The sequence below is a fragment of the Pogona vitticeps genome, chromosome 2 (assembly GCF_051106095.1).
Source record: "Pogona vitticeps strain Pit_001003342236 chromosome 2, PviZW2.1, whole genome shotgun sequence".
NCBI lineage: Eukaryota > Metazoa > Chordata > Lepidosauria > Squamata > Agamidae > Pogona > Pogona vitticeps.
The window spans coordinates 184,096,777-184,111,494 of record NC_135784.1 but is presented as its reverse complement, the minus strand read 5'-3'; the positions used below and the strand labels follow the sequence as shown (position 1 = coordinate 184,111,494).

General features: G+C 39.8%; 1 protein-coding gene across 2 annotated transcripts in view; it reads right to left on the bottom strand.

Moving 5' to 3' along the window:
- The window catches only part of VAV1 (vav guanine nucleotide exchange factor 1), a 73,909-nt gene that overhangs the window by 20,789 nt on the left and 38,402 nt on the right, over positions 1–14,718 (bottom strand). For both annotated transcript variants that reach the window (XM_020791663.3, XM_020791664.3), the window contains exons 7-15: positions 13,973–14,041; positions 11,793–11,896; positions 10,670–10,769; positions 9,950–10,045; positions 9,170–9,238; positions 6,713–6,799; positions 3,504–3,589; positions 1,600–1,732; positions 1,069–1,178 (exon numbers count right to left, since the gene is read on the bottom strand). In XM_020791663.3, coding sequence (XP_020647322.3) covers positions 1,069–1,178; positions 1,600–1,732; positions 3,504–3,589; positions 6,713–6,799; positions 9,170–9,238; positions 9,950–10,045; positions 10,670–10,769; positions 11,793–11,896; positions 13,973–14,041 — 854 coding nt within the window. The remainder of the gene's footprint in view (positions 1–1,068; positions 1,179–1,599; positions 1,733–3,503; positions 3,590–6,712; positions 6,800–9,169; positions 9,239–9,949; positions 10,046–10,669; positions 10,770–11,792; positions 11,897–13,972; positions 14,042–14,718) is intronic.

The window sequence follows — 14,718 nt, the reverse complement described above, 5'->3', positions numbered from 1 at the left end:
TATCTATCTATCTATCTATCTATCTATCTATCTATCTATCTATCTATCTATCTATCTATCTATCTATCTATCTATCTATCTATCTATCTATCTATCTATCTATCTATCTATCTATCTATCTATCTATCTATCTATCTATCTATCTATCTATCTATCTATCTATCTATCTCTATCTTGTCTGTCTGTCTGTCTGTCTGTCTTTACCCCACCTTTAAAAGGACCCAATGCAGCTTACATAACTAAAAGGCAATATGTAAACATTGAGTATACAAATACTAAAAAAAAAATCAAACAAATACTATACTAAAAAATGTAAGCGACACCAAAACATGTTCAAAGCAGTAAGATACATCAATCGACAAATCAGTGGGAGGGAGTGAGTAACCACAGAGAAAACATCTTCCTTTATTTTGGCCAAACACACATGTGAAGGTGGAGGGATCGAGACAAAGGCCTCTCCTGATGATCTTATCACTCAAGCATGCTCATAAAGGGAGACGTGGTCCATGAGACAGGTTAGGCTCAAGCTGTTTAGGGCTTTATAGGTTAGAAACAGCACTTTGGATTCTGCCTGGAAGCAGATCGGCAGCCAGTGGAGCTGCTGTAACGGGGGGGGGGGGGTTATGTCATCCCTGTAACCACCCTTTGTTAACAATCTGGCTCCTGTGTTCTGGACTATCTTTTCTCCATCCCTGAAAAAAACTCTCAGAATGACATTACATCAAGATACATGTCTGTTCCCAGTGACATTCAGACTCCAGGCTCAGGGAAAAAAGACATTCCTTTCAGTGAGACTGAATTTTCCAGCACATCTTCCCACTCCTCAATAACTATGTCAATCTTTTGGATGCATCATCACCCAAGACCTGTGAAACCAAAACATTGGGCCAAAACTTTTGATTTCCATAGGCCAGGACTTTGACATAGCTATAATTGTAATGTCTTTTCTACACAGAGATTGCTTTCCATCGTATAAGGAAATTTGGACTAATGAATAACAGCATTTACAATAAAATCTATAATAGATCATTTAATAAATGACAAGTGAGAGGAGCAGAAGGGACTTACAGGGCCATTTCAAACTGTTCCATCCACTTCTTTTTCAGCTCCCGTGTCTTGAAGTACAGTTCACAGCCTGAACAGCCATTTAGCTGAATTAGGACAAACATGTGAGACCACTAGAAAAAAAATAGAGACAACCAATTAGAATAAAATTTCATTTGGTCTAGATCCCCTTTTACAGTCACATTTGAGAAAAGAGTGATACCAGATGAAGTAGAGACATGGAGGCTCTGTTGATTTAAAGTAAAGGCCTCCCGCTGCCAACCCTGGATGCCAAAAAACACAAAATATTGAACGTTGTTCACTGCATGGTTTCTGTTTCCCACAAATGGCCAGTTCTGGACATACATATAAAGATATATTTCTTTTAAATTAAAAAAAATTGTATTTTCGGGCAGCGGATAAGCGAATCAGCGGATACTGATCCCACGGATGGAGAGGTCCTACTGTAGAGCTTCGTTTTGAATTTTCTGTGGAAGACTCCACGTCTCACGTTCACTTCTCATCCCTTCCTTCCTAAACACACCCAAATATTACCTTCTTGTTGTCCTTCTCTGCAGAAGGGTCATCTCGGACCTGGTAGTCGGACAGAAGAACCAATGTCTTCATCTCATATGAATCTCCTTTCCGTTTGCAGATTAGGAGGGCTTTATCCAGGAGGAAAGCGTACCTATGAGAGACCTTTAATTTGAGACATTCCAGCAAAGCTGTGACATAAGAAACAGACCTTTTATATAAATGGCCTCCACAATGAAGTAGGGTAGAGAATGTCTTCAGAAACAGCAGAAGCAACTGCCAAGGTATCTCAAGGCTGAATGTAACCACCAAACTATTTTGAGTTATTTGGGGGAGTTTGGGGCATAATTCTGGATGGTCACTTATTCACTGCTATAGTTCTCTATGCATATTCCAACATTTCAGGGTCCACAATCCTCAAATGTAATGAGTTGTGTTTGGCATGTTTTAACTACCGGTTAATTGGAAGCAAGATTTAAATCTCTGTGTGCCACAGCCAGAACTATTCCTCACATGTAGAGAGAATAACAGAAATCAAATTGTCTGATTCCCAAATTAGAGAATTTGGAAGCATGGGGAGCAGACGAATGCTGGACAATAACTCTATTAGGTGTTTATGGATGTAATCAAAGACATATTAACGATTACTAAACATCACATGGAAGTTTCACAATTTTGTTTTTGGTTCAAATATATACACACCAGTGTAGAGAATATTGTTTCAGCAAGACTAGATCTGTAAAATTCATTCATAATATATATATTATTTGTTCGTTATTTTCTTTGAATTATATGTAATGCATATGTAAAATATGTAAAACCAAAAGCAACCTGAAGAAGAAGGTGAGCAATCAGTGGGGGGTTGGAGCGTTAAAGACCTGGCCCTTCCGCCAGGCTTTCCCTGAGAATTAAGTTTTTGAGATTTCTTTCTCCCTTTTACCATCCTTTTTGCCATCCTTTTCATCATCCTTTTTACCACCTTCGTTGCCATCTGCTTTAATTTATCCTGCTGTTATTATATTTCTTTGAATGAATGTGTTATTTTTTAATCATGTTTTGATATTGTGCTTTTTCTTGTTCTTAGCCACCCAGAGTGGCCTGGTTGCCAGATGGTTCAGCGTATAAATTCAATAAATAAATAAATTCAATAAATAAATAAATGGAGGTGGAATTGCTTAGCCTTTCACTATAACTTTTTTTTACTCAAAACCTCTCTCTGAACCTGCTTTGCTACCTATCAAGGGAAAATACAAGTACCCAGGGTAGAGGATTAAGCTGCCTCTCCTGTCTTCCATAATTACTTCTTAAGGTTGTATTTGATTTAAAAAACGTTGGGAGAAAGGTGACATTCTTATGTTCCATGTCTTGTAGGGGCTTCAAACACATTAGTTTATACTTCAAAGTGTTTATCTGATGCTTTCCTTATTTCTTTTTTTTTCACATTGATTTTTTCATCCTCTGCTCTTTAATTCTGTGTGCACATAAGAATTATACAAACAACAACTGTGTGGCAGTCTTGGGTTGCTTTAGCACCAGAGTCATTCAGCACAGCAAAGTGGCTGCTTTTCTGAGCCACTTCATTTGAATTAATTGCATGTGGTTGAGCTGCCTCTGAGTTACGTTGAATCTTTCCAGGGTTTCCTTTTCTGAAGGGGTTTAACCCTTCCTTTCTTCTGGGGACACTTTGGGACTGTGCACCTGGCCCAAGGCTACACAGGCTGGTTTTTCTCCCAGATACACTGTTTTCTTGCCGCTAACTAAAAGTGCCACCACAATGTGGTGTAGTAAATAGAGTGACAAACGAGGACTTAAGAGACCTGAACTTCCACTCAGCCATGGACACTCACTAGTGTGTGCGTGTATGTGAGACTCGTACGTTTTAAATAATTCACTTAGCTTGAAAGGCCTATTATGGTCATCTTCACCTGTCTATTTTGGAGCGCTTATCCCCAGTGATGATCTTGAGCTCCCCATCGATCTTCGGTCTCCCATACTGAGCCAGGGATTGTGTCTACAGAGAAGGGAAACCACAACAGGTCAAATGCTTGCGCATAAAGGGCTGGAATTTCCAAATGCCGAAGACTGTGTGTGAGATTTGGGTCAAATTATGATTTATGAATGAATTACATAATGCTTTTCCTTCCAAAAGTTCATTTTCAAAAAGTAACTGTAGGGATCCATATTTGAATCTGACCATGGTACTTGTGGAGGAGGATTATTACCATTATGCTTTCCCAAAAGAATTATGTCTACTGTGATGTATAATATTACTACTATAATATTTGCTCTGTTAGCAAAAGTATACTTATTTGCTCTCTCTAGAGGCATTCACTATATAAGAACATGAATGCATTTATCCAATAAAAAGAATGAATCATGGCCCAGACTGAGGAGCAGAGCCTGTAAACATTACTATTTTTGTCTAGATAATGCAGACTATCCAATAGATCATGGCCACAGGCTACTATAAGATTTTTGATACAAATAAATAAGTTTACACTCTCTGTAGAGGAGTAAAATGTCCACTGGTTTAGTGGAGCAAGTGTGTCACGAATGAAGAGAGGAATAAATTGAAGGTGCAGTTTTAGAAGTGGTAGCTATGTTTGTCTGTGTGAGTATATCAGGCCAAAGACAAAAGAAAAAAATGAAACAAAGAGGAAGACAAAAGCATTGTGGCACTTTAAAGACTAAGTGCTATATTTTAATTTAAGCTTTCATTGACAAGCTCACATAAACAGAAGGTGATAATTGCAGAGTCCACAAAAGCAAGACAGAAGTGGACAACCAGTTGGAGCAAGCCACACGATCAACAGACCAGATGACACGTAGAAGGGTCAAGAGAGAGAGAGAGAGAGAGACCCTTGGGAGAGGGGATTGTGGGCCGTGTTGAAAAATAGAAAGTGATGATCTGCAGGAAGAATTCTGTAGAGGGAAGGTCAGAGACACAACAATTACTGAGTGAAAAATTCCTTCCGATAACCTGCTTGAGTCAGGTTATGGGAAGGAAATGACACCAAGTGGCCAAACACATCCCCTAAAGGCCACTGCTGTTATTTATACCTAGCTCTATCTACCTATTTACCTAGCTAGACACACACACACACACACACACACACACACACACACACACACAGAGAGAGAGAGAGAGAGAGAGAGAGAGAGAGAGAGAGAATAGCAGTGGCCTTCAGGGATGTATTTGGCCACCTGGTGCCATTTCCTTCCCATAACCTGACTCAGGCATTTCCCTCAAAACTGAAAGTGACTAGGCAGTCACTTTCACTGTTGAATCTTCCACCCTATGTCAACAAGAGGCTCCCTCCTTGGCTGACAAGAGCAAGGACGGGAAAGGCACCAATCATTTAAAAAGTGCACAAACATTTCAACATGCGGGCAGACTAAGGGCATGGAGCAGCAGAATTATATTTTGGCTCTATTTGCCGAGACAGCAGCTCCTACTTAAGAAATTGAACTGATGTGCCAACTGACTAGCTGCTTTGCAGGGGGTTGGGTAGCTGAAATATAGAGCTAGTGTGATTAAACTGAGCAAATATGAATAATATGGCCTTTAAAATAATTTTCATCACAGGACTGTTTAGGCAAGAGACCTGTGGTGAACCTTGTTCCTTCTGCAGATGGCTGATTTCCCCTTATATATATGACAAAATTCTGACCCACCACATTTCTATCTGTGAGCAATGGGGCTTAGATAATTTTCTTCCTTGAAGTAAATGATTTGTAACTATCAGGATTCAACAAGACCACAGGATAACATGGCCTCCAAGTTCTGTCAGCACTGATGTTGAAAATGTTAAGAAATGAAATAAATGTGCAGCCAGAAAGAAATAAAATGAGTGAGATACCAGGGCCTGAAATAAAGTTTAATGGTGAGAATAGACTGGGAGGCTGTCCTGGGTTGATTTGGTTTGATGTGAAGTTTCTTATTGGCATTTAAATCACTGCTGTTATTCACACAGAATGTTTAATTATCTTGGGTAACTTTCAGGGCAAAAATCCACACTGCATGCCAAACCAATATAATTTATTCTCCCCACTTATCTCTGTAATTAATACTACTCTCTCTCCCCCTCCCCAATTTAAAAATGTTGGCAAGTGACATAGCTCTGGCTTGATATAAAAACTTGTCAAATTGCAGTGCTTATCTGACATAGTGTTCAACTTGAAAAGTTGGCTGGAGGGGAGACAGGAAGCACTCACTTGAGGAGATGTTCCTGCTCTACTGGCATACTTTCAATGGAATGTGTTTTGCCTGTACACTGTCATTTGCCAATTTTTTAAAAAGATGCCTCATCATCAACTTTACCCAAGCCACACCCACTACTGCCCCTCTGGACCAATACAGGCAATAATGTATCCCTGAAATTTTTTAAAACTGGAGGTGAGCAGAAATATTACCGAATCAACAACAAGAACAGAAAATGCAACAAAACCTGCCCCTGCTAGTCAAACCAACCAACCAACCGACCGACCGACCCACCGACCGACCCACCGACCGACCCACCGACCGACCCACCGACCGACCCACCGACCGACCGACCAACCAACCAACCAACCAACCAAGACCTATTTTATTCACAATAACCTGTATGTCTTGTAGTCAATGCAAAATACACATGTTACCTCTGGGACAAACCATAAGGTGAACTGCACTACAGGGTATCCTAAGGAGAAACCAGAGTGCCATATAGAACAGCAATACAGAGATGAGAGGAGAGTTTCATAGAATGAATATCAAAGATACATGGCTAGTGTCATGCAACTGGTATGGCTTGAATTGGAAGTGCATAGAAAAAAAAAACAGCAGCTGCCACCATAATCTTTGAGAAGTCTTTTGTGAGAAGAGGCTTCCCCCAAAAAAGGCAATGACACCAATATTGGTTGAAGGTAGGTTTTGACAATGTTTTCAGGAATTTACTTCTGCCATTTGGAAGACTTTCTCAGCAATGTGTTTCCCTCCCCCCCCATCCGCTCTGTCTATGTATAGGATGCAGTGACTGTTCTGTTAAGTGTTACAGCAGCACACCTCTCGCCCACCTTCACTGTAAGGATTGCTCTGTAATTATATCAGATATGTTTGGTCCCTATGTTCATCAGATTCCCTTGGAGCAACACTCACCAAATTTTCTATCGAGAGCTGGAAATTAGTGATTTGTTTCAGTGTTTCATTGTCCCTTTTGACCTCATTCACACATTGAGCCAAGTCCTAGGACAGGAGGAGGGGGAAAAAAGAAGTTATGCATTCCATAAAAGAACATGGATTACTTGTCAACTAACAAAGCAATAAGCTTAACAATAATGAGAATTACAACAAATAAAAACCAACAACAAAAATAACAGCCAGATAAATGTATTGCTTGGGTTCATGCACTAAAGCCCATTTCCCTCTTGGATGCACACCAGAACATGATAAGAGGATTTGAATGTGTCAGGGAAGCTGAGAGCAAAGTTACCAGGATACCAGCTTGCATTATGAGTCTGTACTCCGAGCAGAATCACTCAAATGGTCAGAGCTGAGCTATAAGGCAAGGATTCATCTAACCTCTTCAGGATGAATGGTCACATCAGCAGAAGAGAATGGAAATTCCCAAGGGCAGCTATTGTGCAGTAGCAGTAGTGGAAGGTGACACTGGCATGCAAATGTTTCACAAACAAAGGCAATGACACCTGTCACTGTAAGTAAACCACTTTGAAAACCCTTTGATGAAAAACCCAGAAAGCAGCAATACTTGGAAAAGCTACTGACTGACTGACTGACTGACTGACTGACTGACTGACTGATTGATTGATTGATTGATTGATTGATTGATTGATTGATTGATTAGATTTACACCCCACTCATCTAGACCGAAGACTACTCACTGATTAAGGTGAAAGAAGGAAGTGCAAAGGCAAGCCTGCAGCTAAGAAAAAAAATCATGTCTGCAGAAGAATTGCTTAATAGCAATGGGGACAATGACAAAATTGAACGTGTTGAAGACTTTGGATATGTTGGTTCAGTCATAAATAAAAATGCAGCCAAGAAATCAGAAGAAAATTGATACTCAGAAGGACAGCTATGAAGGAACCAGAAAATATACTCAAGGGCAAGGAAGTGAGACCATGATAAAGGAATCCGTAATACGGCTTACCCAATGTACAGATATGAAAGCTAGACAGTGAAGAAAGCCAGTAAGAAAAAAAATGATATATCTGAAATGTGGACAGATTTACAGACACCAGGGAAAAAAAACAAATAAGTGGGTGCTAGATTATATCAAGCTTGAACTTCCCTTAGAAATAAAATTGACTACACTGAGGCTACCATGCTTTGGGCGTGTTGGGAGAAGAAAATGATAACTGTGCTGGGGGGAAATTGAAGTAACAAGAAAAGATAAAAGTCAAACATGAGATGATTTGACTTCATGTCATATCTTTGAGTTTGCAAGAGCTGAACAACAGGACCACCTAGAGATCACCAATTCATTGGCTGCCATCAGTTGGAAGTGACTTGATGCACATAATAGAGTCCATATATAGACTGCTACGAATTACCACCATCTAAACTGTTTGTTGTTTCATTAGCAACAGAGTTATTCATATTTATTTTTACTTTTGAACACCTTCAGACCTATAGGTTTCATCTTCCAGCATTATCTCCTCTTTTGTTTCGCATTGTTTCATCAAAGGGTTTTCAAGGTATGAAACATTCAGAAGTGGTTTGCCATTGCTTTCTTCTGTGTAGTACTAACAAGAGTGTCACTGCCGTTGTCTGTAAAACATCTTCTGTCTGTGAAGAAATGTGCCAGCCCCAGAGTGGCTCTGCTATAAAATTGTCTGGAGTGAGTATCGGAAATTACCAAGCAAGAGCTCACCATTTGCCATATCAAAGGAAGTGCAGCCTGTTTGCCAGATGCCCACTTCCTCTGAAGTGTAAAAACACTAAGCTAGTGGAGGTCCGTTTCATGTTGGCCTACCTCCCCCTTGAGAGATGTGTCCCCCTCTTAAGCTTCCATCTTCCTTCTCTCTCTCTCCTACTCAATTACTCACTGACTTATGTAAGTTCCCTTCCTCTGTCTTAAGCACTTGTCCCTTTCAAATGACATGTATTCTACGAGAATCTGGCAACACTCAAAGAACAAAGAATCTTTTGAAGTGTCTTAGAGTCTGGTGCCTTTGGGCTATTGCCCTGAAGGTGTGAAACAAACTGGCAATACATGGAGCCTCCAGCCACCCCACCTGTTTTTCTTACTCCAGGACCCTGTCTCACTCTAAAACATTTTTCAAAAAAATGAAAATTCATACACCTGGAAGTTTCAAGGAAGCATGATTTACTTTAAATAACATCATTCATACCCCTTACCATTTTTAAGTGAAAAAAAAGAGGGGTGACTCAAACCCTTGTCACTTCTGGTTACATCAGGAAGGGTGATACATCCCATGAAAAGTAGTGGGTTTCAAAATTGTTCCCCAGACTCTCTAAAATTGCTCATCCCTTCTCTTTTTCGAATTTAACACTGAATTCCAAAGGGTGAAAAAAACCACTTCTTTTTGGTCATATTCAGCCACTCTGCCTAGCCCAAGAGATGTTTCTCACCCGCATGGCATCTAGCGACTGCCTCAGGTTCTCCTTTTCAGTGGGATCCACAGTATATTTGATCAGCTCCTGGAAGGAGAAAAAAAGCAGAGGAACCTAGCAGACATCCACATACTGTATAAAGAATATAAGATGAACTAAAGACATCCTTCTTTGAGTGCTTCCGGCATAACCGCCAACATTGGAAACTAGTAGTACTGGTTTTCTGTCAGCAGGAATCGTTGATTCCAGCGCAGAATTTTGAATATACCACCGCAAAGCAATTGACAAAGGCAGGAACTACACGTTTCAGATAATCTGGAGTAAGCTTTTTACTGCAGGTTATCTGCAAACAGGTGCAAAACGGCTTGTTTTACACATCTTGTTGTAGTATGATTCCTCACATTAAAGCAGGGCATGGAGCAGACACCACCCACCAGCCATACAATGGTGTAGCTACAGTCACATTGTAGGATGTTCAGCACCTCAGTAGAAGAAGTATCCTAGGCAGATGTCACAGAGATTGGGAACCCTCGGTCTAAGCAAAATTACCAGGGTTTTTAATCCCAGTTTCTCTTGCACCTTTTTTTAGTTACTATCCCCACACACCTTCTTGATTTAGAAACAGGGAGAACAGAGGACTGGTTCAGTCTACTAGCTTAAATGTGGTAGGGATTTCTCTAGTAAACATCTGGTTAAAATTAATTACACAACAGAGGATTACATTGTATGTTCACAGAGCAACATTTATCCTTCCTCCTTCTGTGGTATACATGCCGTAATCTGACAGATGGATGTTACCTGTAGAAGGAGATGATATTTCAGTACCCGTTGCATGGGTACCATGAGGAGGTCACGTAAGCTGAAGCGGCCATTATTGGCTCGTTGAGAACATTCCTAAAATGCAAAAATTGGGCATGGGTGGGGGAGTAGAGCTTTTATTATGACTGAAAAGCAAGGACACAAAATAATGTAGTTCTTTATTGTTGTTGTTAATTTGTTAATGAATGCTGTGCTCCAGTAGCCAGCAGATATTCACAATAGGATCTCGAGTGACTTTTCCAGTGGGCCATTGCTTTGTTTTCCATAATTGTCAACATTTTCTTGTTAGTATTTTGACTTGTGTAATTACACTTAATGCTGCCATAAATCCGTAACAGGATTTTGGTTAGTATGTTTGCTTTCAGCTGAATCTTATTGAAATAAATGGGTATAAACTTACTATGTGTACAGCAGTCAGCTGAACATATTTTATTATGCCTGCAGTTTTAAGCTGGGATGATTTACAGTGCTAAATTTTAATACCATTTCACTGCACAGTTATGGCATGTGTGAGGTGGTTTACAGTGAAGAGAGCTTTGGTTTATTAAAAACTCCTGAAGTTTATATCATTGTAGCAATGAAACAAGATAATACTTAGAACAAGTTCTGCTACTCAGTACTATAGAAAAGAAAGTTTATCACTGGTCAATGTAAGGTGTGAGTCCAATATGTTGTGTAACAGAGAATAGCAGTCCTCACCTCCAGTTTCATGCGTACATCCACACTGGTGTTAGCTACCTGGTCTAGGTATTTAGTGGCTGCTTCTACCTGACTGCAGTATCGACCATACAGCAAAAACCTAAAGATGAAGAGTAATATAGTGATATAAAGGAAGATCCAAACAGCTGTAGAAAAAAATTGGGTTTGAATTCTGTACTGGCAGTGAGTTGGACACCACATGCACTGTAGAGCAATGCATACTTTTGGTCTTGGATGAAAAGTCCAGATCTGCATTTTAAGCAAGACTTAAACATAATTTCAAGGGGAACTACCCTGGTAGGACTTATAATTAGCAGGCTGCTTTTTTCAGCATATGTGGATGCATTTTCCTTTTCACTGGGACAAATCATAAGCAACATACAAATATTCATGATTCAGGCAAAAAGCTTAGACGCCACAAAACATACACATTGAAAAGGATGTTGGGCACATAGAGACTGCAATGTCATGGCTGTATTAAACCCCAGCACAGAATGAAGCACGAAGAATTTAGAACCATATGAAAGCCATGCTCCAGGTTCCAAGGAACTATGAAGGTCAGTACATATATTCCAGCATATCAGCTACAACATTCATCTACTCACTGTGGAATAAACACAAACAGTACACTTTATGCATGCAAGTCTCCACATTATTTTTCCTGTACACAGACTGAAAAAGCATACATGTTGCAATGGAGGCAGAATAGTATGTAAAACTTGCAATGTAAGAAATAACAAAGTCATTGTCACAATCACCATCGTTGTGGTCAACCTACATGAAATATGAACCTGGGACACATACGCCTTGGCCCACGGCTTACATGAAAACAGTTCTGGGTATCTTGAACCTTTTAAGTGATAGGCTAAGAAGACCATTCAAATGATGACATGGGATGAGAGAGAACAATTAGCTACAGGAAGGCATCTGGAAAAAGTAGCACCTCTTCCACTTGCATTTGGATCTGAAGAAGCCATTCCTAAGAAGCATAGTTAGACTTCGTTGGGAAAAGATAAGAGGCCTGGCCTATAATTCACAACATCCTGTACAGGAAGGTATCTGGAAGCTGTTCTGTCAGTGAGATCACCGTAGTGTTAGGTGCAATTAGAACAGGGACTCTTACCTCTCTTTGTACCTGATGAACACCTGGTAGAGGTTCTGGGCATTGCTGAAAGACAAACCACTCTTCAGATCTGCCAGAAAGCATTGGTGAACCTTTAAAAGTTCCTAGTGGAGTAAAAATAATAATAATGTAAGAACTGAAGGAGAACCACAGCCATACCCATACGCATGGCTGTACCCAAGAGTTTTCAGAGAGGATCCCTGCAGACAGCATGGAAAGCCTGGAAGACTTGGAAGACCAGTAGTTCCCACAACAAATGCAAAGGAAAAGAGGAACAACATCTTTGGATTTTTGTTGGGATTAGAACCCAATGATGGCCCTTAAAACCTCTGGCTAGAATTAGGATTTGGGCTAGGTTTCTGGATTTACACATATTTTGAAACATCATTTGTCTTCTCTTCTATGATTGACCCCCTTTCCCATCACTTCTCTCATTGGCCAAGGAGAAAGCCTTTGGGAGGGTCCTGCAAGATTCAAAGAAGACTCTTTTGACATATCCTCTAGGGTTTAAATAGCTAGCAGTCAGCGGGAAATCAGTTAGTTCATTCCTGGTACTGTCACGTTGAGGATGGCTGATTCACTCTCTCTGTGTTTACCCTGTGGAGCTTTCTGTGGATACAACTTTGAACATCTCATTTTTAAAAAAAGACCCTGCTTTCACAGCATTCTAATACTTGTTAAAGCCTTCTTTGAAATTAAAACTCATTTTTACGAGAATTGTTACTAGCACTGTAACCTGGCATGTTTACATCACTAAATGTGACATCAAGAGAAGTGCGGAGGAGACAAGAGAAGACACCTCATGCATGCGAAAATAGGAAGAGAAAGCTGAACCAGCAGGGAAGAATCCGGAATCACTCCAACTCATATCGAATGCCAGTAAGACTACTTTCATAGCTATGGTTTTCAGAAATGAGGATCAAGCAACAACATTTTTGCCTGAAAAAAACAGCAGCAGCATAAAAAGGAAGTCTGGGTCACAAATGAAGCACAGTATGCTCACTGAGCAGGGAGGAGATCATTGCTGTCAAATGAACAGTGTTTTTCATGGGCCTATGAGGATACATTTGAATGTGTTTGCATAACATATACTTTTTATACAGTGACTGAAATCCTGTTTGTAACATAAGCCAAATTGTAACTTTCAATCCATTCCTCCCTAGTATACAAAGCACCCCACCATCATTCTCAGGAGAGGGAGACTGAAAGTTATGCCTTTGTATTTCCTTGGGTAGCCAAGGACAAGGTGGGAGTTGGAGAGAGGGAGAGAGGGAGGGGGGGGAGAGAGAGAGAGAGTGAAAGAAAGAAAGAAACCTTTAAAATATTTTAGTACCTCAGAGGGTAACAATTTTATTTCAGTGTGAGCTTTAATGGTCTGTACAGCTCATACTGAAATAACATTGTGGTGAAATCCTGTTGTTTTATTACATGTGCAGAAGGCAAAGACTATAACTTTCAGTGCTTCTAGCTGATAATTAACAAGTTCCTGTTGACATAATTTTGTTAGGTTTCCCTGTAGCTTCAAATAGCTCCACCAGTATCCACTGGTGACTTATTTTTTCCAATTCCTTTGATAGCAGCTTTCACTTCACTCTCTAAAATGTCGTGTTCTTAAAAATATTCTTCTTCAAGAAATCAGCCATCTTTGCTTCTTTTCAGTAAAGTTCTTCAGGATATTGTTCATCCTCTGTTTGTTTCATGTTGATCAGATAACATGTTCCCTGTTACCAGTATAGGTTTAAATTTTGACTTATTGGATGTTAGTGAAGAGATCACTTGCTTCTTCTTTTATTTCATTATTGTTGTTCTGTTTCTTTTTATTGATTATTACTATAGTTCCTTCTTTGCCTACATTCAAGTCACTAGGGCTGCTGTAGAAGCAGACTTCCAAAATCCCTGCTTCCCAAAGCTTTGTAGAGTTTTCAGTTCCTTGAAAACTCTACAAAGAGGACTCTGCTAAATGTGGCAGGCTGTAGTGTACAAGCGGGGAAGAAAGAGATCCTGAAATATTAGACAGTCACATTGTGCAAGGAGACACAGAACTCTTTGCACTTTGCTTACATAGTGTTTATTTATCTCTTTGACAACAGACAAAAGCAATGCGGTAAGCTGATTATATCAAAGTCTGTAGATGTAGGACATCTTAAACCAATGTAGCTGAGCAAAATAGAATATCTTACCTCAATGTTAATAAAAATGTTTTCCAGGTCCTGGGGTGGCAAAAACAACTGCAGAGGTTTCAAGAAATGCTGGAAAGAGCACAAAAACAGTTGAAGATATCTTACAAGTATTCAAGGCAAATAAATATACACTGGGCTAGCAAGTGATAAATCAGAATGCGAAAAAGTTTCTATTATGGACTGTAATCCCTAGAATTCTGCTTGCCAGCATTGTCAATAACTTTTTTAAAAAGTTATTGATTTTATGGAGTTGCCCTAAAAATGAAAAGTTCTTTTAAAATGTGTCTAAGAGAAAACTGAAAGTACAATAGGAAAAGTGCTGTGAAGATGGTTTATATTACAAAAACAAAGCACCTCACTTGTTGTTGTACAAATGTTTCTGGGATTAATCCTTTACTGGGATAACGTCAGCTATGACAAATCATAGGCTTCTATTTTTTGCCTGGGAGATCTATAATTTTTTGTAGGGTTCCTGGGGGAGTCGGGTATCCTTATCAGGATCTGACAAGCAAGGCCAGCCGAGAGGGGAGTGCTCTGGGAGTTGCAAGTGACACTAATGTCAAAGAGGAACTTTGAAGACCCAGGAAAAAGAGAACATTTTCATGCATTCTGCAATCCCGCAGGTATCTCTCCCTACCCCAGAAAGAAAACTGGGATGTGCATGTGGAAAATAAGGTGAGGGCATGTTCTACCCTTAAAACCTTTCATTTCCCAAATCTGGAGTAAAAAGACTACTAGCCAGAGGT